Source organism: Schistocerca cancellata, chromosome 1 (assembly GCF_023864275.1).
Source record: "Schistocerca cancellata isolate TAMUIC-IGC-003103 chromosome 1, iqSchCanc2.1, whole genome shotgun sequence".
Classification (NCBI taxonomy): domain Eukaryota; kingdom Metazoa; phylum Arthropoda; class Insecta; order Orthoptera; family Acrididae; genus Schistocerca; species Schistocerca cancellata.
Genome location: NC_064626.1, coordinates 246,489,793 through 246,515,046, shown reverse-complemented (window position 1 = coordinate 246,515,046; position 25,254 = coordinate 246,489,793). Strand labels below are relative to the sequence as shown.

General features: G+C 43.0%; 1 protein-coding gene across 1 annotated transcript in view; it reads right to left on the bottom strand.

Moving 5' to 3' along the window:
* LOC126170151 (nitric oxide synthase, salivary gland) overlaps positions 1-25,254 on the bottom strand; it is a 718,067-nt gene that overhangs the window by 57,222 nt on the left and 635,591 nt on the right. The window contains exon 14 of the mRNA XM_049920700.1: positions 20,244-20,396. Within this exon, the coding sequence (XP_049776657.1) occupies positions 20,244-20,396 (153 nt within the window). The remainder of the gene's footprint in view (positions 1-20,243; positions 20,397-25,254) is intronic.

Below are 25,254 nucleotides of genomic sequence, written 5' to 3'. Positions count from 1 at the left end.
GAATTCAGCCTTTTTTAAAAAATAAAACGAGAAAAAGACAAAGAGGATGAAACGTTTTGATTCTGACCCCACACATTAACAATTCCATGTATCAATTTCTGCGAAAATGTATTTTTTTTTGCTTTATTTATCGCAAAAAGTGGATTTATAGATAACGCACATCACCTTACGATTTACTAGTTGTTCAAGGGCAGTGTTTCTGTAAATGCAGTATACCCCATAACATGAAGAAAGTTGAGAAAGTTGGCACAGTCGGATTGGAGATGTTTGAATGACGTGGTAAGCAGCACACTTCAAAGTAGATGTAATTTGTGATGTGAAACGTATTAATGTTTTGTATGGATATGAACTTCTGCTACTGAATGTCTCTGAAGGAAAAAGAAATTGTTAGCGTCGCTGTCTTCAGTGCGGAAAGACCAAGTTCGACCCCCAGGATCTCTTCGGATTTTTGCAGAGGCAGAGAGGTCTTGTACGGGATCCACTCAGCCTCCTGATTTTAACTGAAGAGCTGTTTGAATAAAGAAGTCCAGACATCATCCGGGTTCATCTACTGGCAATAACGGCTGGAAGGGTTGGTGACGTGCTCATCACATGTCCCACGATCATAGATCGTTCGTCGTACTGCTTCGCAGGCAGCAGTTGGCGAGTCGGAACAGAATCAAGGTTCGATGATTACGTTTACGTTTCTGGTAACAATAGGATGTCAGTAATCGTTCTGCACTGCTATTGGCTAACGCTGTGAGGTCACTCAGGAATAGGCTTTGTCTCAGATGTGAGCCATGCATTTAGCAAGGAATTTATTGAATGTTTTAGTTGCTACTGCAGTAATAAAGTGTAAATTGTTATTTTCCTACTGCTAGTTCATTACTGCTACATTCTATAACTTGCCCGGTTTTTAAACTGACCTGGCGACATTAAAAAATACGTACAGAGCTCAGAAAGCGCAAAACATAGTCTGTTTATGCAGTTTTCTGTCAAAGTGAATGTTGGAAATGAGCATGCGATTTTCTAAATTTGCTCTGAGAAATGTTAATTAAAATCATTGGATAATATGCATCATACGTTTAAAAAACAACTGATAGGTGTACACTTTTCACTCGAGTAATCATACAAGTGCCTTAATTCTAGAGAGTATTGAATCAGCTCATCGCATCGTCGCATATACCCCTGTACTAGTTTCCTTAACTAAAGTGGGAGGAGAATGTTGATCCAAGTTCTCGAAATTCGCCCAAGTAAAATGACATTAGCTGGAGACCTTTACAGCGCTACAAAATGCGATGTACAGGAAACATGCGATTAAAGTCGTAGCCAACATGGCGGCTATAAAGTAATATCAGAGGTGATTGTTTCAAGCGGGCTAGGCTACAAATCAGTCTGTCTGCACAATCCCGTTTTCTGCTTTCGTTTTCGTTGGCTCCGCCAACAAAGTAGCAAACTTCGAAAAAGACATGAAAATTTGCACCAAAAAGATGACGTCACAGCAGTGATTAACATTAAGTCATTGGCCAAAGTCGACGACTAGTATCGAATATTCCTCCTGACCTCACCAAAACTGCATGTAGTGTGCAAAATAGCCAAACCCTGACATCATCAATCTTGGAATCTTGTTTGATAGTTGGTGTTCCAGTGCTGTCAAACAAACAGTGGCAGATGAGCTCCACTTGTCAGTAATCTATGTTCCTACGCAACGTAATTCTACAGTAAAGCGATGACAAGAGACACTTTCTTGTTTTGTGATGGTTCGCTGCCTTCGCATTGTCTTTTGACGACAACCAATGGAAACGGGGGCTTTACGCGTCACTCATCACTTACTACTAATTCACAGGAACACGAACTACTTTAAAAGCATTCCAGCGTAAATTTTAATTACCCTATTCTGGATTAACAGTGGGGATACGCCGGGCACATGTGGAACACAGATTCTTAATGATACCAATTTCCCTGGAGAAACTGTCGTGTTTATGGATTTATGCAAAAATTAATTCGAATTTGTTGAATGTTACAAGCCACGTAGAGTTAGTGGTTTGGCACTCATGTGGATGACTTCACATTTTTCATTATTTAGAGTCAATTGCCACCTTTTGCACCATACAGATACCTTGTCTAAATCATTATGCAATTAGTTTTGATCGTCTGATGAAATGGCAGCATCATCTGCAAACAATCTAAGAGGGCCTCTGAGATTGTTTCCTAAATCGTTTAAGTAGATCAGGAACAGCAGAAGGCCTATAACACTTCCTTGGGAAACGCCAGATATTACTTCTGTTTTACTCCATGACTTTCAGTCACTTACTACGAACCGTTACCTTTCTGACAGGAAATCACGGATCCAGTCGTACAAAGAGACGATAGACCATATGCACGCAATTTAATTAGAAGTGGCCTATGAGGTACCGTGTCAAAAGCCTTTCGGAAATCCAAAAATACGGAATCAGTTTGAGATTCCCAGTCAATAGCACTCATTACTTCGTGAGAAATAAAGAACTAGTTATGTTTCACAAGAACGATATTTTCTGAATTCGTGTTGACTATTTGTCAATAAATAGTTTTCTTCGAAATAACTCACATTGTTCGAACTTTTTTTTCAGTCTGACTGGTTTGATGCGGACTGCTACGAATTCCACTCCTGTGCCAACCTCTTCATCTCGGAGCAGCACTTGCAACCTACGTCCTCAGTTATTTGCTGGATGTATTCCATCCAACCTCTGGCTTCCTCTACAATTTTAACCTCAACAGCTCCCTAAGTACCGTGGAAGTATTCCATGATGTCTTAACTGATGTCTTACCACCCTGTCCCTTCTTCTTGTCAGTGTTTTCCATCTATTCCTTCCCTCACCGATTCTGCGGAGAACCTCCTCATTCCTTACCTTATCAGTTCACCTAATTTTCAATATTCTTCTATAGCACCACATCTTAAATGCTTCGAGTCTCTTTTGGGTTTTCCCACGGTCCATGTCTCACTGCCATACAGTGCAGTGCTCCAAGCGAACATTCTGAGATATTTCTTCCTCAAATTAAGGTCTCAGAAATGTCTTCCTCAAATTAAAGTCTGCATTTGATACTAGTAGAGTTCTCTTGGCCAGAAATGATCTTTCTGTCAGCGCTAGTCCTTCATCTACTTCTTGATCACTAATCCTCATATTTAGTTTCTCATTGTTCTAATTTCTGCTACTTCTCATCACTTTCGTCTTTCTTCGCTTTATTCTCAATCCATATTTTGTACTCATTAAGCCGGCCAGTTGTGGCCGAGCGGTTCTAGGCGCTTCAATCTGGAACCGACCGACCGCTACGGTCGCAGGTTCGAATCCTGCCTCGGGCTTGGATGTGTGTGACGTCCTTCAGTTAGTTAAGTTTAAGTAGTTCTAAGTTCTAGGGGACTGATGACCTCGGAAGTTAAGTCCCATAGTGCTCAGAGCCATTTGAACCATTTCTTTGTACTACAGAAACAGCGCCGGAGTAAGATAGCCGCTAAGTTGCAACGTTGTACATAAAGAAATCTAAATGCCACATGTTGTAATGTTCATTGAACATGAATGAACTTTTATTTTATAACTTACAGTAATTCAGTAAGTGTAAATTAAGACACTGGTGAAAAGAAAAACAGAAATTACATTTTAAACACTATTTTTTTCACAAATCACATTTCCTGCCTTCAAGATCGCTGTAAAGCTGAGGCAGACCAAGAAATAATTGGCACATTCTCTCTTAAACTCCTGGTGTAGTGCAACTGATTGTTGCGGCTTTAGAATTCATGCGGCCAACTCGTCACGAATGTTGAGTGCCAAGCGATCGTCGCTTAATGGCTGTCGGTTTATCGGCGTAGCTCCATAACGGTGCACTTCCGAACTATGGTTACTTGGAACACTTCTTCCGCAATTCGACTTTCCCTACCTTGCTCTGTGCTTAATACCAGGTTATTTTTCTCCACTCTGTATGCAGTGCCGTACATCAATATATGAAGAGTTAGAGCTGAGAGAACAGAGGGCGTAAGTTACTAATAACTCTTACAGATGCTGCGGAATGTTGTGTAATCTGAGGCTAGATTGTTAGGTTACATCAAATTTTTTCTAAACGATCAACGTTTCGACCCCTTTGCTGGGATCCTTCCAGGATCTCGTGGTGTCCACTATTTATTGAGTGTTCAATCGTTAGTAGACACCACAATATCCTGAAGAGTTTCCCAGCAGAGGGGTCGAAACGTCGATCATTAAGAAGAGATATGACGCCGCTTAACAGTTTGGAAGATTTTAACTTCAGTGACATCGGCCACGGAAGTCTGCAGAGATGTGTAATTTGTTTACTGGGTGGGTATAAGCTGTACCCTTCTTCTTCTTCATCTTCTTTTTCCTCCATTTCAAGGAGTAGGTGTTGGCCCATCCCGAAATCAGAGGAATTAAACAAAACTGTTGTCTCCGTCTCAGCATTGGCCTTCCTATATACCGTTTCCTCATTTGGTTGAAATGTATTACTTGCCCTGGCAGATGTTCAGGTAGCCTCCTTTTGATGTGGTAGTGTCTAACCCCTTCTGTCATTATTGTTTTTACGTCTAGTTGTTGTCTTATATCTTCACTCCACACTTTTTTTGTCTCTTAGCGTTAGTTCAAAAAGTGATCTCAGAAACCTCATCTCAGATGCTTCAATTCTTCGTTGATCTTCTTTTCTTAGCGTGCTGTTCTCCATACATAACAGCCAACTTAGCTACCACGTGGTGTAGTTTTACTGTTATCCTCATAGTACTACCAAGGTACCTTCTTGCACAACCATTTATAGCACTATATTTCTGTATATCTTGAACCACATCTGAATTAGTTTTGTGTATTCATATCTCTGTTCCGAAATATTTAAATGAATTTACCTGTTCTAGTGTTGTTTCCCTTTCCTTTTGTTTTATTTGCGGATACAACCATTTCACAATATTGTTAACATTATTCAATTTCAACATATTTTCGAGGCGCTTTCACTGTCTGTTAGCAGAACTTGGTCGTCTTCAAATAAAATAGTGTTTATACATTTGTTTCTTCCTAGATCCATCATTAATGTCGTTCTCAGATTACAAAAAATTATTTCTGACGAACTGTGCTAGAGACAGCTATGCGGCTTGTTGCAAATTATAGCTTCCCTCAAAGCTTTTATAGCTTCCCTCAAAGCTTTTAATGGATAAAATCCCACATGCCTATTCAGTTTTTATGGATACTTTTCTACACGTCCTCTGACAACATCTGATTTCTTTTCTCTTTCTCATATTACAGGTAGCGTAATATAAAAGTGCTGCTGTCACAATGGCTTCGTGGAGGAGAAAACGAATGTGTTTTATGGTTTCTTGAAACACGGGCGCCTATTACAGTTCAACTAAAGTTCCCAATTGCCTGTGGCCGAGATCCGCCAGATGTGAAGAACATCAAAGGATGGTATGAAAAGTGTAAAGAGACGGGCAGTGTTCGTAACAAGGCAAGAAGCATTAGACGTGACGTGAAAACCCTGTTGATATCGTGCATACAGCAGTCCAAAGCCGTCTGCAGAAATCAACGCGTCATGTTACCGGGGAAACAGCCGTACTTCAGCATACTGTGGTGATCTTACACAAACGGCTGCATTTCCATGCATACAAAGTGCAACTTCTGTTAGTTTTGCAGCTGGATAATAGGCCCACAAGTGCTGAGTTTGCTAACACGCTCGAACAAATCGATGCAAACAATGGCCGGCCGCTGTGGTCGAGTGGTTCTAGGCGCTTCAGTCCGGAATCGCGCTGCTGCTACGGTCGCAGGTTCGAATCCTGCCTCGGGCATGGATATGTGTGATGTCCTTAGGTTAGTTCGGTTTAAGTAGTTCTATGTCTAGGGGACTGATGACCTCAGATGTTAAGCCCCATAGTGCTTAGAGCCATTTGAACCATTTTTTATGCAAAAAAATGACTACCTTAATAAAGATTGTTTTTCCAAGAAGTGACTTTTTACATCTCCACGAATTCAAACAGAATCTGAGGGTCGGAGAACGTATCGAGCTAGAGCAGATAAGGAAAACCCGAAATAGAATGTGTGGTGTAGCTTAAGTTACAATTAATGATCCATCCTTTTTCAAATGGTTCAAATGGCTCTAAGCACTATGGGGCTTAACATCTGAGGTCATCAGTCCCCTAGAACTTAGAACTACTTAAACCTAACTAACCTAAGGACACCACACACATCCATGCCCGATGTAGGATTCGAACCTGTGACCGTAGCAGCAGCGCGGTTCCGGACTGAAGCGTCTACAAACACTCGGCCACGGCGGCCGGCCCATCCTTTTTCACTGGGCCTAGTATTATGGCAACAGTTTACATTGACACCTTCGAATTTTACGTTGCACCCCACCTACAGGCATTTCAATCTTGGTGTGTTTCAACAACAAAGTGTACCGCAACACTGGGGGTTATTTGTTCGCCAGTTCTCGGATGAAACCTTTCCGGACTGATGGATCGGTAGGGACGGGCCAACATCATGGCCAGAACGTTCGCGAAACATAATCTCTATTACGATATTGCAATGCCCGCGTTCTTCAGAAATACAATGCAATATTTCATCGGACAAACATGCATGGCCGAAGGAACAGACACTGCGGCGACTACAGCTCGTGCGAAATACTTGAAACGTATTCGCAGTTGCGATGGACAACCATCAACAGTTGAATGACGACAATGAAAATTTGTGGCTGACCTGGATTCGAACCCGGATTTCCCGCTTATTGCTCGCTGTGGCCTTACCGTTAGGCTATCCGAACACTTTTTACGGCCATACCCAAACTTCCGTATGTTGTCAACCATTTGTCTACAACCTGCACTCCTACATCCATTATGTATACTCTCATACAGGGCAGACATTTTAAATGAAAGGCGATTGCCCGATGTCGGCAGATAAATGTGATATTGCAGTGCCCGTATTGTGCAGTGACTGTTCCTTCGGACATAAATGTATGTCAAAAGGAACATTGCATTGTACTTTTCAGTAACAAAGACATTTCAATATCGTATTTATCCATCGACACCAAGAAAGCGATTTTCAACTAAAATGTCTCCTCTGTGCGAGACATATGGAAGTTTGGTCTGGTCTTGAAGCGTGCTCGGATAGTCTAGTGTAAGCCGACCGGAAGCGGGAAATCCGGGTTCGAATCCCGGTGAGGCACAAATTTTCATTGTTGTCATTCCATTATACAGCCAATGTTTGTCCACGTTGGGAACTGCGAATACTTTTCATGTACAGTCTCTCTTGTCTTTTTTGTGGATTTAAGTTAAGGATAAACTGTGTAATTGATCATTTGCCGATGTTCAAACTCTTACGGTACGAATAAAAGATGCTCTACAGGCAGAGACTGAAGATCTATTGGCAATCATATGGACGGATATTGAATATCATCTAGACGTTCTATGGAAAACAAAAGAGCAAACGGGGAGCTGTAAAACAACTTCCTGAGTTAAGCTACCATTTGCAACAAACCGCATAGTTGTATCTAAAGTACTTCCTTAGAAATGTTCTTTTTGGTCAGGGAAAGGCCTTATGTTCACTCCGTGCTATCCGCACAATCCAAACTGACCTTAGACACGATGTCTCATGGGAGCGACTGTATTTAACCGAAGACAGGAAACACAACTTGCGTGACAAGTGTAATTTATGGATGGAGCGCGGGACATTTTGTACCGTGCTGCTACTGCTTCACGCACAAGTATACTTTGCTTTTAAAGTATTTCTTGTTCCTGTGTATTAGCAGTGAGTAGTGAGTGACGCGTAAAGCCTCTCCCCCCATCCCCCCGCCATCGTCCCCTCCCCTTCCTCAATCAAAATCTCGAATGGGGCGCAGCGAAGCGGCCATTAGTTTTTCAAGGGCCTCGGCTTTCGTGTCCGGATAACACGTGGCACACAATTTGTCGACTGAGAAGCCGCCGAGATTAGTCGCCGACTCCGCTAGCGGGAAGCAGAGGATGCCAGACGCGAATATGTTACTGTCAGCAGTTAATTCGACGTCTTTTTGCCTTCTCTGCTCGCTTTTCTTCTTGCGCCTTCTCCAGGTCCGTATACTTTGATTTCACGAGCAGCCACTCCATCGGACGAGTTCCCCTGCTGTACCGGGCCGGCCTCCATGGCCGAGCGGTTCTAGGCGCTTCAGTCCGGAACCGCGCTGCTGCTGTGGGCTCAGGTTCGAATCCTGCCTCAGGCATGGATGTGTGTGATGTCCATAGGTTAGTTAGGTTTAAGTAGTTCTAAGTCTAGGGGACTGATGACCTCAGATGTTTAAGTCCCATAGTTCAAATGGTTCAAATGGCTCTGAGCACTATGGGACTTAACATCTGAGGTCATCAGTCTCCTAGAACTTAGAACTACTTAAACCTAACTAACCTAAGGACATCACACACATCCATGCCCGAGGCAGGATTCGAACCTGCGACCGTAGCGGTCGCGCGGTTCCAGACTGACGCGCCTAGAACCGCTCGGCCACACTGGCCGGCTAAGCCCCATAGTGCTTAGAGCCATTTGAACCATTTACTGTACCGGTACCACGAAATTTCGCGATAGGTTCGTTGAAGCCTCCGAGTTTTAAATTAAGCTTCCATAATCGAAATAATGCAGAAGTGAGAGCCACTACAAGTGGTTAAGATAGCAGCGGTTTTTGCACGGAAGGAGGTCAGAGAAGAATCTAATCCCTGCACACCAGCTGTGCACATGGATCTGTACTACGCAGAGTTGTATATAACTGCTGCTATAAGTCTGCTGTAAAAAGCTGGACACCAGTGCCGTTAGAAGTCTGATATAGAGCTATTCCTCTTGTTTCCCAGCTTATGACAGAGTTCTTTTACAAAACATTTTTGACGTTTCATAACTCGTAATTAATCATCTCTGAAGATGATCATTGTTGTTGTTGTTGTTGTGGTCTTCAGTCCTGAGACTGGTTTGATGCAGCTCTCCATGCTACTCTATCCTGTGCAAGCTTCTTCATCTCCCAGTACCTACTGCAACCTACATCCTTCTGAATCTGCTTAGTGTATTGATCTCTTGGTCTCCCTCTACGATTTTTACCCTCCACGCTGCCCTCCAATGCTAAAATTGTGATCCCTCGATGCCTCAGAACATGTCCTACCAACCGAACCCTTCTTCTAGTCAAGTTGTGCCACAAACTTCTCTTCTCCCCAATCCTATTCAATACCTCCTCATTAGTTACGTGATCTACCCACCTTATCTTCAGCATTCTTCTGTAGCACCACATTTCGAAAGCTTCTATTCTCTTCTTGTCCAAACTAGTTATCGTCCATGTCTCACTTCCATACATGGCTACACTCCATACAAATACTTTCAGAAACGACTTCCTGACACCTAAATCTATATTCGATGTTAACAAATTTCTCTTCTTGAGAAACGCTTTCCTTGCCATTACCAGTCTACATTTTATATCCTCTCTACTTCGACCACCATCGGTTATTTTACTCCCTAAATAGCAAAACTCCTTTACTACTGTAAGTGTCTCATTTCCTAATCTAATTCCCTCAGCATCACCTGACTTAATTTGACTACATTCCATTATCCTCGTTTTGCTTTTGTTGATGTTCATCTTATATCCTCCTTTCAAGACACTGTCCATTCCGTTCAACTGCTCTTCCAAGTCCTTTGCTGTCTCTGACAGAATCACAATGTCATCGGCGAACCTCAAAGTTTTTACTTCTTCTCCATGAATTTTAATACCTACTCCGAATATTTCTTTTTTTTCCTTTACTGCTTGCTCAATATACAGATTGAATAACATCGGGGAGAGGCTACAACCCTGTCTCACTCCTTTCCCAACCACTGCTTCCCTTTCATGCCCCTCGACTCTTATAACTGCCATCTGGTTTCTGTACAAATTGTAAATAGCCTTTCGCTCCCTGTATTTTACCCCTGCCACCTTCAGAATTTGAAAGAGAGTATTCCAGTCAACATTGTCAAAAGCTTTCTCTAAGTCTACAAATGCTAGAAACGTAGGTTTGCCTTTTCTTAATCTTTCTTCCAAGATAAGTCGTAAGGTCAGTATTGCCTCACGTGTTCCAACATTTCTACGGAATCCAAACTGATCTTCCCCGAGGTCGGCTTCTACCAGTTTTTCCATTCGTCTGTAAAGAATTCGCGTTAGTATTTTGCAGCTGTGACTTATTAAACTGATTGTTCGGTAATTTTCACATCTGTCAACACCTGCTTTCTTTGGGATTGGAATTATTATATTCTTCTTGAAGTCTGAGGGTATTTCGCCTGTCTCATACATCGTGCTCACCAGATGGTAGAGTTTTGTCATGACTGGCTCTCCCGAGGCCATCAGTAGTTCTAATGGAATGTTGTCTACTCCCGGGGCCTTGTTTTGACTCAGGTCTTTCAGTGCTCTGTCAAACTCTTCACGCAGTATCTTATCTCCCATTTCATCTTCATCTACATCCTCTTCCATTTCCATAATATTGTCCTCAAGTACATCGCCCTTGTATAAACCCTCTATATACTACTTCCACCTTTCTGCTTTCCCTTCTTTGCTTAGAACTGGGTTGCCATCTGAGCTCTTGATATTCATACAAGTGGTTCTCTTCTCTCCAAAGGTCTCTTTAATTTTCCTGTAGGCAGTATCTATCTTACCCCTAGTGAGACAAGCCTCTACATCCTTACATTTGTCCTCTAGCCATCCCTGCTTAGCCATTTTGCACTTCCTGTCGATTTCATTTTTGAGACGTTTGTATTCCTTTTCGCCTGCTCCATTTACTGCATTTTTATATTTTCTCCTTTCATCAATTAAATTCAATATTTCTTCTGTTACCCAAGGATTTCTATTAGCCCGCGTCTTTTTACCTACTTGATCCTCTGCTGCCTTCACTACTTCATCCCTCATAGTTACCCATTCTTCTTCTACTGTATTTCTTTCCCCCATTCCTGTCAATTGTTCCCTAATGCTCTCCCTGAAACTCTCTACAACTTCTGGTTCTTTCAGTTTATCAAGGTCCCATCTCCTTAAATTCCCACCTTTTTGCAGTTTCTTCAGTTTCAATCTGCAGTTCATAACCAATAGATGATCATTAATTGATAGAAACTAGTAATCATTTATGGACATTTTGATTTGGGACTGTTAAAAAAATGTTTTTAAAAAGGATTCGATTACGGTTCACCCGGGCTGGTTGTGCGTGCTGTGTGCGGTCCAAGTCTCTGGTTGTCTCGACTTTGCTTGTAACTTCCCGAAGTGTTCGGTACAGCGTGACATAGCATATTTTATTGCTATGTGGCATTTTTGGTTCGGTAAGACGCTGTTCAATTCGGCAGAATCGTGGTGTCAGCACTGTTTGTCCTTCGCTATTTGTTCGTGGTATGAAGGATTTTCGCAGGTAAAGTGGTTGTTTGCACACAAAGAGACAGAAAGATAGTCACAAGCCTTTAAAAATGAATGGGAATGACAGAAGAGAGGAACGGGAATTTTCGTTATGTATTATGCAGTCGACATGTGCTGCAAATTTGCTACGAAATGATATTACGACATCGCGCAGAAAGAATTTGAAGTTTTAGCTGACAATGGAAGAGCAAAGAATTACAACGAGCGGCACACTGTTCTGTACCTGTGCTAAATTTGCGGGCATGCACCACATGAAGAAGTTGGTGGTATGAATAATACAATTTCTGAAGTCGCGCGTACTATTCCACTGTCAGTTACAACAGTTCTCAATCGAACTGAACGAAAAATGTGGGGACTCAATATATTACAGCAAAGTACCTTGGTTAAAACTCGCTTTTGCTGAATTTATGAAGGAAAAAGGAGTGCTGGAACAGAAATTAGAACACCTGGAATGGATTGCAGACCTCGTATATTAAGTGGACTTGACGGCGCGCCGCCCACCGTAAGACACTGGAAGGTAACTTCTTTCTGCTCTGATGCGGACGCGTTTATATATAAAAAAAAAGGATTATAAAAGGGACAAATTCTGACAATCACAGTCCAGATTCCTAAGCTCACTACTGTCAAAGATAACTCGAAGTCCGAGGAATTCATTGTGACCTTAAAAAAATTAGATGTATAGTTTCCTAAACGTTTTGAGAACACTGCCAATCTTACAAGTACTGATTTGAAATAATTACGTTTTCCTGGAGACATAAAAAGTTTCCAATTCATCTTCGATAAGGATATAAGCTGAAGTAATGAATTAATATTTGTGGCTCCAGGAAAATGTAATTAAATCAGATAAACAGATCACCTACACCTAAGGTACATGCAGGATTTCCCCATTTCATACAAAGCGGGGGTGTTATTCTAATATCGGAGAGCGTCGGCAGAACTGGTGATTTAAGAAAGGAAAAATCAAGATGGGCTGAAGTAGAATTGCAGTTTTTGTTGTGGAGGGCTTTGAACTAGGGTAGTCTGAGCAGCTGTGTTAGCCACAACGGCAGGATGGTGTAGTGGGTAACACATTCGCCTAATAAGCAGGAGGCCTGGGTTCATGTCCTGCAGTTGGCACAAATTGTAGCCGCGCGGAGTGGCCGAGCGGTCTCAGGCGCCATGTCACGGACTGCGCGGCCCCTCCCGCCGGAGGTTCGAGTCCTCCTCGGGCATGGATGTGTATGTTGCCCTTAGCGGGTGTGTATGTTGCCCTTAGCATAAGTTAGGTTATGTAGTGTGGAAGCCTAGGGACCGATGACCTGAGCAGTTTGGTCCCTTAGGAATTCACACACATTTGAACATTTGTCACAAATTGTAGTTCATTCCTTTGGCTTCGAACCTCATCGAAGAATCTCACTTCTGTCTTCGAGACCGTTTCAGTTGAAAGTGTCCCTGTCCATGTGCAAATGTAAATGACTGACCTACAAGGTAATTCCACTTTTAATGACAAATCCTTTCACGCTAAAAAAGTCGAAGACCTGTATGTTGATTTCCTCAGGTAGAGTTTAGGCGTCTCCATAAAGAGGTTGCAAAAGTGTTACAATATTTCGATCGACACGTTTGTGTAAAAAACCTTTCTTCGATTATGAATCTAAATAAGTCAGATTATGTGGAAACCCCAGTGCGAAAATGTGTGAACTGTCTGCGCCTATCCGTATGCTGACAGTTTGTACCAGATAAAAACTATATTATGCCTGCAGCGTGCCTAAAATAATTAAATAATATGGAAATTTGTTTTGTTTGTGATCTAAGTTGTTGCGAAACGTGGAATGTAAGACCAGGTTTATGGGGTGCGACTGGACTGCAATTTAAATGTGGCGCGTTCACATTTTCCCCCTCTTCCGCCTCCTTACGCTCAGACAGCGTGACCTGGCGGTGGGGAAAACAAGCAGCAACGCTGAGCGCTATGGCACTAGTGCCAGCGAATGGCTTGCGGGCCTTATTCTTGGCTGCCCGTGCTCTAAGTCACCTTTTAAAAAAGACTGTATATTATCAGTATTTCGGTAGGCAGTAATATTTAATATTGATCATTTGACGTCTACTGATTAATATAATAAAAACCTCCATACATTTTTACATGTATTATACGTCTTTAGCGATACACACCCATATTTTCTAGCAACTGTTGGATCATTTACCAACCATCTACCCACATATATATGCCGGTTATCACATGAGGAATGGTGAATATTCAGGCACATGACAGGAACGATCATTCGAACCTGTAGAGGATCGAGACTTTTTTCGGCTCGTGAAATATCGATCGAGCCTTCCCCTCCATTGTATCATTGTATGTTGTAGCCTTACAACGAGTGCAGTAGTGTCTCGCTAGTGTGCATCACGCCCCACTTGCCTGGCTTAAGAGCACTGCGTGTGTAGTCTTGCTCACAGTATGTGGTCCTCGCTCAGTGACCGTTATTCAAGTGCTGTGGTGCGATGTGTTGGACGTGAAGCTTGGCACCACTGGAGGAGCCGCACTCGGCAAACTGCGCGTCTGAGGAGACCTCAGCGTAAAGGGTCGGGCAAGTGGCAGAACACGGACAGCGTTAGCAGCTGTTTTGACGGCACCGCGAGTGGAGTACCGGAGAAAATTTAATCCATTGGGAAACGTTTTATAACTAAAAGCTTTGAGCTTTTCTGTCTACAACAGCGGAGCGATTTCTGGTTTCCTGTGTACGGTCTTTGCAAGATTGACCTTAGCTAACTTTTCACTTAAATTTCAAAGCACAATTTTTTCATTGAGTGTCGTTACAGTATTGTCTGGCTCTGGTTGTGTTTTCAGCTGTAATGGTATAGCTCCCTTCCCAGAAAATTAGAAAAAAAATTATATGTTCGATTATGACTGGCCAGCGGCTCTAGGCGCTACAGTTTGGTACCGGGCGACCGCTATGGTCGCAGGTTCGAATCCTGCCTCGGGCATGGATGTGTGTGATGTCATTAGGTTAGTTAGGTTTAAGTTGTTCTAAGTTCTAGGGGACTGATGACTTCCGAAGTTAAGTCCCATAGTGCTCAGAGCCATTTGAATCACTTGATTATGACTGCTTTGCAGCGATTATGTACACAATTTATTATAACCCAGATTTCTATATACATCGGGTTTAAGAATGTATTTACATAACATTAATAGTTCATTTATTTTATGTTACCATCTTCAAGAATTTATAAATTTTTGTTCTAAATTTTGAAAGTTTCTCGTATTATCTGTTTTTATGTATTTTTATTGTGTATGTTTTACCTGTTACCATATTTATGACAGTTTTTTAAATGTTGTATGGTGTCTTTAATGCCATGGAACTTGGTGACAGAGATCATCTGCTTATCGTAAATTTGGTTCACCAATACAAATTTTTATAAATTCTTTTATTGCTGGTCGAGCACGTGATTAAATCTTAAATACTAGTGAAAATTGTGACAGCAATAAGGTTATTAAGAACAGCACTGACCTCGAATCAAAATAATTTTGGTTTTTTGGGGAACAGGTTTTTCATGGCAACTTCCAGTTCCTCGCTCTGTACCTTCTCCATGACAAAATATTAAAAAAAATGCTGATGTTCCATAGGGATCCACAATGGAACATTTTTATGTTACAAATAGCATTAAAGAACCTACTTCTTATGACCCCATACAGTATTTTATGCGGACTACGCAACCGTTATTAATTGCAGTAATGACTGCAGTAGTATAAACTTTTTTGTGAAAATATTACAAGTATTCAAACATTTTTAAGTGGATACTATTTTTGTTGATGGAAACAAAACCCAGTAAATGTTTTTAAATTTAAAGGAGAAACACTTTGTCAGTACTAGTTCTTACTTCTTGGGTGTCTTTTTTAGCTGACATAGGATCATGAGATGAGCGTGCAATATACTCACATAATGGGCAGTTGTTACCAATAATTTATTTCATTAAGAGTCATGAATTTTGTTTTAAAGCTTTTGTTAGAATGTCTCATTTAGGATTCTTTAAAGTAGTATACCATTTTGAGAGACAACTCCAGCTGCATTTGTGATTGTATTTATTACAGAAGAAAATAATCAGAACTATGTTGTTATTGTTGTTGTTGTGTGCGAAGACTGGTTTCTTGCAGCTCTCCTAGCTAGTCTATCCTGTGTAAGACTCTTCATGTTTCCATAGTTACTGCAACCGACATCCATTTGCACCTGCCTACTGTATTCAATTTCCCTTTTCCCACTTCGGTTAAGCACCTGTTCAATAGTTATTCGATCTACCCACCTAATCTTCAGCATTTTCCTGTATCACTAAACATCAGAGCTTATATTCTCTTCTTGCAGATTTTATTCTCCTCTTGTCTGAAATGTTTTGTCAGACACGTTTCACTTTCACACTTCAGACAAATACCTTGAGAAATAACTTACGAACGTTTATATTTGTATTCGATGTTTAACAACTGCCTCTTTTTCAGGAAAGCTTTTCTTGCTATTGCCAGTGTAAATCTCCTTTTCTCCAACAAAAATGTATAATTATAATAAATTTGTGCACTGAACAGTCACATTAATGTGACCACCTGTCAAAAACCTGACTGACCACCTTTTGCAGCACAGACCGCTGCAAGACGTGCAGAAACAAGGTCAATGAGAGTGCCAGCTGCGTTAGGCTTCTCGGTTGAGGATCCACAGGGCGAACTGCCCAATCCAGGTTGTCCTGCAGATTCTCGATTGGGTTTAAATCTGGAGAGTTTGGTACCATTCTGCTGCTCTTCGATCTATCTGCGTACACTGTGAGCTGTGTAACACATTGCTTTGTCCTGCTGGTAGATGCCTTCATGCCGAGGGAAAAACAATTTGCATATAGGGGTGGACATGGTCCCCAATGATACATACATACTTGTATTGATCCATTGTGCGTTCCAGAATGACGAGATCACACAGGGAATCCCTGCTGGCCTGGAACATTTCGAGGAGTGTTGCAGGATGTTTGCTTTCAGACGTTTCGCACCGTACACGCCAACGGCCATCTGTCCAATGGAGCACAAAATGAGATTCATCTGAAAAGGCTACCTGTCGCAACTCAGTGGACGTTCAGTTGTGGTATTGGCATCTAAATCCCAGCCTTCGTCGCAGATAAACATCAGTCAACATGGGTGCACGAAAGGGGCACCTGCTGCAGAGGTCCACGGTCGTTGGCGACATTCCGCTGCTAGCCCCTTGGTTCATCTGGGCTGCTCAGCAGCTGCACATCTATAAGCCCGCATACCTCTCTGCAGCCGTCATTCATCCCTGTCATCTATGGCCCATGGTGCACCACAGTTGGATCGGTCCCAGTATAGGACTGAGCCATTCTGTCATGCACGGTATGCTTTAGCCACGGCAGCACTCGAACACTTTAGAAATTTAGCGCTTCGGAGGTGCCTCCACACTTGGCGCTACAGCCAGTCATCGTGCCCTTTTGCACGTTAGATAAATCGCTCCGTTTATGCATTATGACAGCGACTGCACTGTCTTCCGCGTCCCCCAGACACGTTTTACATACCCTCCACTCTTGTTGCTGGCACCTGACGGCTGACCGGTTATTACACGTTGACGTCGAACATAGGCGATGCTCACAGTAATGTGACTGGACCGTGTTTATCTACTACGGTGTAATTCATATGCAGTGGAATGCGTCACAGTCAAAATGCAGATAAAATACCCATTCTGATATTAGAGGCCTGTATTCATGTATTCAAACATATTGGTAAAATATATTTACATATATATTACTTAATTAAAGTCCACTGGAGCGTTTTTTTTTTCTATCTGAAGTCCAATCTCAGGAAGGACTGCACAGATTTTGTTGTGGTTTCACTAATAGACTGATTCACGAGGTAGATTTACGCATATAAATTGTAAACATTTCGTGGAAAATAGCTGAAATGTGATGAATTAAAGTCATCTGCCGCGTTTTTCTGTTGGTATGTGAAGGCTAATCTCGGAACTAGTATAGGAATTTTGATACGGTTCCACTAACAGCCTGTTTCATGAGGAAGATTTGTATGTATAGTTTATAAACATTTTGTGCTACTTGGCTGAACTACGATGAATTAAAGTGTCCCCTGCCGCTTTTTTTCTTTTTTTTATGTGGAGGCTAAGCTGCGGATGTGCTTTAGGGATTTTGATACGGTTTTCACTAGCAGATAGCGCCATTCACAAGGGAGGTTTCTCCCTACATACACTACTCACGTATGTACTTTGTACCACTCACACTGTAGATCTAAAGATTGGTGCCAGTGATAGAGGGCATGAAGCGAAACTAGCACCTGAGCTTTCTTTCAAATTTACATTTTACACAGTGGAGAGAAATTTACCGAACCGACTTCTAATAAGCTGGTAACGTAAATTGGGGAGGAAAATTCATTTTTTCAGATCTCATCAAGCCTAAAAGAACACTTAAACAGTGGTGAGCATATGAAGTGCGGCCCATAAGAAAGGAATTAAACAAGACACCAGTGGTGACAAAGTATGTCATTAATTAGATGTCCGCATTTATGTTTCTGATTTAGCCACTTAGCTGCTGTGATGCTTTTGGTTTAATTCAACATGATCATCAATTTTTTGCTTCCTTCTGGGTGTGCGCAAAGAATGATCTCCCAAAAACACTTGTTTTGAACGTATAATTTGTAGTCGTAGCATGTTGGAAAACAGCTTGATTACCTTGTACCCAGATACCAATTTCAATTTTTTCATGAGTTTTTACTTGCTGTTACATATCTGTGATTTTTTCTACAACTGATGAAATCCATTAGCACAACTTATTGTATAAACATTGTAATGTACATTTCATTTCCTTCACTTAGAGAGATTTTGTACAAAGTACTGGAGAGGAATTAGATTTTTAATCATATATGACAATTACAAGTGGTTTTGCTCATATTGGGGAGGGGGGGGGGTTATAACATTTTCCTCAGTTTTGCATTTTCATCAATTTTGCGTTTTTCAAGTCTGGACCGCATGGAATCGTAAAATAGGGGTTTCACTTATTAGCACTTTGACTCCATAGCTCACACTCTTTGTATGTTATCTCTGCCCTTTTGTGATCCATTTACCATGCCTAATATACTACATTTAAAGTTTAATTAAGTGTTTACATAATTATTTCACGAGCTTACTAAGACGAGTGGTATGTGGAACAGCAGATAAACTCACACCACCACGTGCAGCTGCTCTTACACAGCATATCACAGCTTTATTATTACTTATATTACTCTGAAGCGTCAAAGAAACTGGTACAGACATGTGCATTCAAATACAGATATATGTAAACAGGCAGAATACGGCGCTTCGGTCGGCAACGCCTACATAAGACAAGTGTCTGGCGCAGTTGTTAGATTGGTTACTGCTGCTACAACGGCAGATTATCAAGATCTAAGTGAGTTTGAACGTGATGTTATAGTCGGTGCTAGAGCGATGGGATGCAGCATATACGAGGTAGCGGTGAAATGGGGATTTTCCCGTACGACCATTTCACCAGTGTGCCGTGAAAATCAGGAATCCGCTAAAAGAACCAACGAACGCTCAAGAGAATCGTTCAACTCGACAGAAGTGCAACCCTTTCGCAAATTGCTGCAGATTTCAATGCTGGGCCATCAACAAGTGTCAGCGTACGAATCATTCAACGAAACATCGCCGATATGGGCTTTCGGAGCCGAAGACTCACTCGTGTACCCTTGATGACTGCACAACGCAAAGATTTAGTCCTCTTCTGGGCCTGTCAACGCCGACATTGGACTCTTGATGACTGGAAACATGTTGCGTGGTCAGAAGAGTCTCGTTTCAAATTGTATCGAGCAGATGGAATGTGTACGGGTATGGAGACCACATCATGAAACCTGCATGTCAGTAGGAGGCTGTTCCATCTGCTGGAGGCTCTTTAATAGTGTAAGGCGTGCGCAGTTGGATTGATATAGGACCCCTGATACGTCTAGATACGCCTCTGACAGGTGACGTGTACGTAACCATCCTGTCTTCAAATGGTTCAAATGGCTCTAAGCACTATGGGACTTAAGATTTGAGGTCATCAGTCCCCTAGACTCAGAACTACTTAAACGTAACTAACCTAAGGACATCACACACATACATGCCCGAGGCAGGATTCGAACCTGCGACCGTAGCAGCAGCATGATTCCGGAGGGAAGCGCCTAGAACCGCTCGGCCACACCATCATGTCCATTGTGCATTCCGACGGACTTGGGCAGTTCCAGCCGGACACTGCGATACCCCACACATCCAGAATTTCTGCAGAAGCACTCTTCTGAGTTTAAACACTTCCGCTGGCCCCCAAAGTCACCAGACATGAACATTATTGAGCATATCGGGAATGCCTTTCAACGTGCTGTTCAGAAGGTATCTCCACCGCCTCGTACTGTTACGGTTTTATCGACAGCCCTGCAGGATTCATTGAGTCAATTCCCTCCAGCACTACTTCAGACATTAGTCAAGCCCATGCCACGTCGTGTTGCGCACGTCTGCGTGCTCACGGGGACCCTTATTAGGCACGTGTACCAGTTTCTTTGGCTTTTCAGTGTATTTCCCCACGTAAGTAGATTTGAAATTTTTTCTTTCAACACTTGTTAATTTCACATTTACATGTACTATATTTGACGACTGACTGCTTTGAGACTGGTTGAAAATGACATATCTCGAAATTGTAATCGCAATAAGAAATGTTTTAACAGCCTAAAGCGGAATGATTTCATTTAAAAATTTCAAAGGGGCTGTGGACCCACTCATCGTCAAATTTCTGAAAGCATTGGAACTTACACCTTTCTGCCAGAGTTGAGGTTCAGACAGGTACACAGTAAGCTAACACACAGCAGGCGTGCGGCACAGGCAGCAGGCGGAAGCGCTTACCTGACGTTGCTGAGCGGGCCGAACGTGTCCTCGGACATGATGTCGCTGACGGAGCCGCGCAGAGAGTCCAGGCGGTCCAGCTTGCGGTCCACCTGTAGGCCGGCCAGCTCCGTCTGGCTGTTGGCCTTGATGAACGACTTGGAGCTCGCCATGCTGCGGCATCAGAAAGCGATCAGCGGTCGGCGCACTACCGCCACACGTCACTACCCTGACAGCCCCCTTCCCAGCCAACGGCGGGAGCCCCATTACCTCGACGAGCTACTCGCTCGTTATTTATGGCAGCAATCTCCAGCAAAATCGTAAAGTATTCCCTGCCTTCCCTAACAGAAAAGAGCCACGCGAAGGGAATCGATCTTACTCTCGAAAGATGACAGGCGGTGTTCCCTGCAACGGATACTAGTCAGTACTCTGCATGGTAACTGGTCTTAGAGTCAGTACCTACTACCTACACTGCACGCCGTTTCCATTTTTAATGTTTCAGCTCCAAAACGCTGTAGAAAGAGAACCACTGCTCAGAATGAAGTCATATTTGAACAGCATATTATTGATGCAGGGGGAAACGTCATGGAATAAAAATTTTACCAATTGATGGCACTGTAAGCGTCTTATTGGGTTTGGCTACAAATGACAGATGAAGGGCGTTACGAGGCCTGTGGTTTCAGTTGCACATTACACCATCAGTAACGTTCTATATGCATGACTGCACAAGTTCGTCAGTCAACAGTTGTGGCACTATTACTTAGGTAGGCACATTTGTGGTGTGCGTACTGTAAGACCTTCGGTGCACACACCATCAGATTATTTGACTTGTCGCTCTAACGAAGTAGGCGAGTATCAGCAATATGTCTCGTGGTCTTATCGTGGCGTGTTTATCTTCTGCCGTTAGGTCAGACGATAGAAATGCCACTTGCACGCTTACAGTAGCAGATTGACGGTGACCAACTTTGAACAGAACTTGATTAATTTTCACACACATTTATTAAAATAATAAAAATCATAGATATTACGTAACTTGATTCTGGATGCTGTTTACAATTGACAATCTGAAGTTCCTTTGGGCTTGGTACGTTAATCTTATTCTCACATATCTCTGATACTTGACAAAGTGTCTATACATTTCTCTTTATGGCTATGTACAGGAATATGATAATCGTCTTAGGCGCGGACTGAAACTTGACTATAGATTGGTACAGACAAATGCAGACTAATGGAGACTGACTAATCGGAGGTCTGTACACTTGTTATAATACCTCGCGCGTTCAGGTATCACTGCGCGAGTCTGATCCGCGAGGAGAAAAGGTTCTATGTTAGCAGCAATCTCATTGGCTGCGTTACATATTAATACGCGGATCGACCGAAGCAGAATTTGGTCCGTCTCTAAGACAGCGCCATCTCGTAGTGCGGAGACGGACGAGCGCTGCGCCTGCGCTGTTGTGCTTAGCGGTGCGCGCTCTATTGGGAAAGTTGTGTACGCGCTGACTACACGGAACTATGTACACAACATCCATCAAGAGAAGGTCGTACAACATGGGATGGGGAAAAATCGGTTTTTTATTCGTCCTGAGGCCAGCAACAGCATAAAAAGCAAAATAGCACCGGTAATTTTTGAGACCATTTCTCTTGGAGAACAGCGATTCTCTTTTTCTTTTTTTACTTTAACACGAAAGTGGAAATGGAAATGAGCGTTTAGCGTCATTGGCTGGGAGGTCCCTTACCGGGTAGGTCTGGCCACTTTGGTGCAGGTCTTATTACATGCGACGCCACATTGGGCTACCTGCGCGGCGGATGGGGATGAAATGATGATGAAGACAACACAACACTCAGTCCCTGAGCGGAGAAAATCCCCGACCCAGCCGGGAATCGAACCTGGGCCCCTTAGCACGGAAGTCCGTCATCCTTACCATTCAGCTAACGAGGCGGACAAAATGAAAGTAAACAGTCATAACTGCAAGAAACTTTTTTTTTTAGATTAGTGGTTTCGGTCTGTCTTAGACCATCTTCAGACATACCGTAATGAACGGAGCAGGCGCTACAACTCCACGAACACTAACTGCTCTGAGCATGAAGATGGTCTAAAATAGACCGAACCGTTAACCTCAAAAAAAGTTTCCGCTATTGTGACTTTACGTTCAATTTAAAATGACATCGGTTTTTAACTGTTGTGAGACTGGCGCGGGACATGTTCAACAGGGTATTTAGCGCTTTCGGCAGCAAGTTGAAATCGAGAAACAGCATGTTTCACAACATATCCGAGTGTCTCCGGCGCCACGTTCAGAATGCATTGCGCATTGCGAACACATCTTTCAGATAACCTCACAGCCAGGAGTCGTATGATTAAAGGTCACGTTAACTGGACGGCCAGGTTGTAGGGAAATGACGGCTGATAAATCTGTTATTTCCGAAACGTCTCTGCTGCAACTGCTTTGTTGCCTGTGCAATGTGCGGAGCACCGCTGTCTTGCGTAAAAATGACCCTACCCACAAATCCACGCTGTTGAAGGGTCGGGATGGCGTTGGTATTAAAACAACTATCATAGCGTTTACTAGAGACGGTACAGGTAAAAGGACCCGCAGGACTTATCTCCTCGAAAAATAACGGCCCTACGGCAAAAGATGCGTCAACCCGCATCACATGGTCAGCTTTGCAGAATGAAGTGGTTCCGGCTGATGCGCGTCAGGATTTTCCCTTGCCCATATTCTGCAATTCTGTATGTTGACATGTCAATGGATATGGGCTTCGTCTGTCCACAGAATGTTTCATGGCTGTTCATTGTCCATTTCCGTTTGAGCTAGAAATTCCTGAGCGAACGTTGGTCTTGCTGGCAGATCAGCAGGAAGCAACTCCTGAACATGAGTGATTTTGTGCGGATAGCAATGCATCAAGTTTTGTAGGATCTTATGCACCATGCTCGCAGGCATGTCCAACGTTCGGGCAATTCCCCGTGCACTGCGTGTTTGCACACCATCACACCATCGGCCGACCTCCCCCCCCCCACCCCTCTCTCCCGGCAATGCTATGGCCACATGCCACATCTTCGACAGATGATTGATCAACTGCTTTCCTCCCTCTGCCACATTGCACTTCAAAAGAATCTATCTTTATGTCGGATTTTGTAACAAGTTTCTCCTGGCCCTTAGCAGGCACGGGAACGGTGCCTTATTCCATACCTTGGGTGTCCAGGACTTCTGCACAGCTACTGACGCACAGTCGCCTTTCTTGTAAAAAGAGCTTTGCCAGCAGCTCGTAATCTTTCATCGAGAAGGTCATGTTGGGCGTACGTTGGCGTGCATATTCTGACGCTGTATATTGACCAAATTTTCGTTAATTTTTTTTGTGCCATGATATTTCTCCCTGAGTCAGTAATATGCTGTTTAAATTTGACGCCATTCTGAACAGTGTTTCTATTTCTACAGCCTTTTTAAACTGGAATGTTAATTATGGACATACTGTACTTAAGTGAGAGTCATAGGCGTCCGCAAGGAGGCTGGGAAAGTGGAGAGCGGAAGAAAAGGGAGCAAAATAAATCTTTTGTCCCTTCCTGGAATATGAGGTTATAAATTTTATGTGGCGCGTGTCCAAAAGAAATGCACAATGTTAAAGTCCCCAGAGGATTACCGACGAAGGCTTGCATTTGGTTTTAGGCGGTATCCCACATCCCAATAGGTGAATACCGCACTGGTATCCACGATATGCCTCATATACAATTTTCGCAAACATTTAGGGAACGTTCTCACACTTGAAAATAGAACTTACTATAGACGCAGACGGAAAGGGTACATTGATTCCGCTCTGGGGGTGGGAAAGGGAGAGGTTGAAAAAGAGACTAACGATCTTAGGTGTGAAGTCTCCTGAAACCAATAATCAGTAGCAGCACTTGATTTTTCTCTGAAGCCACGTGCTGTTGTAGAGTTCCTGTGTTATAAGAAAGACACAGTGAAAAACATTCACAAGAGGTTGAAGAAGGTGTATGGGGATTGCGCTGTTGATCGCCGTACGGTTAGTCTGTTGAAACTGGGAACGACAATTCTCGGGACCTACTGCGCAATGGCAGATCGAGCACTGCACCGGCTAGAGGCAATGTGAAGCGTATTCACAATCTGATTTTGGCTGACAAACGCGTAATAGTGAATGAACTGTCAACACTGACAAAACAGCAAATGTTTTGCTGTTGCATGATAACACCCGGCCACATGGCAGTGAGAAAACCACCACCGAGATCACAAAGCTTGCGAGGACGCCACTGCAGCACTCACCCTACAGTCCTCACCAGGCACTGTGCCATTACCTAGTGTTAGTACTTCGTTTACCACAGTGTTATTACCAGCTCTTCGGTAAACTGAAGGAATCCCTTCGAGGGACGAGATCTGAAGATGATGTGTCCCTTGTAAGGGTTACTAAATAGTGCTACAAACGTGCTGGTCCTGCCTTCTCTCGTGCATGTGTACAACCCTTAGTTCCACGGTCGCGTAAGGCAATTGAAACGGACGGAAACAGTCTGGAGAGATGGCATTTTGTCTCTCTGGAATGTATAAACATACTGTAAAAATATCAAAGGTATGGAAAATAATTAATTGGATCCAGAACGAGATTTTCACTCTGCAGCGGAGTGTGCGCTGATATGAAACTTCCTGGCAGATTAAAACTGTGTGCCCGACCGAGACTCGAACTCTGGACCTTTGCCTTTCGCGGGCAAGTGCTCTACCATCTGAGCTACCGAAGCGCGACGCACGCCCGCTACTCACAGCTTTATTTCTGCCAGTACCTCGTCCCCTACCTTCCAAACTTTACAGAAGCTCTCCTGCGAACCTTGCAGAACTAGCACTCCTGAAAGAAAGGATATTGCGGAGACATGGCTTAGCCACAGCCTGGGGGATGTTTCCAGAATGAGATTTTCACTCTGCAGCGGAGTGTGCGCTGATATGAAGGAGAGCTTCTGTAAAGTTTGGAAGGTAGGAGACGAGGTACTGGCAGCAGTAAAGCTGTGAGTACCTAGCCTGAGTCGTGCTTCGGT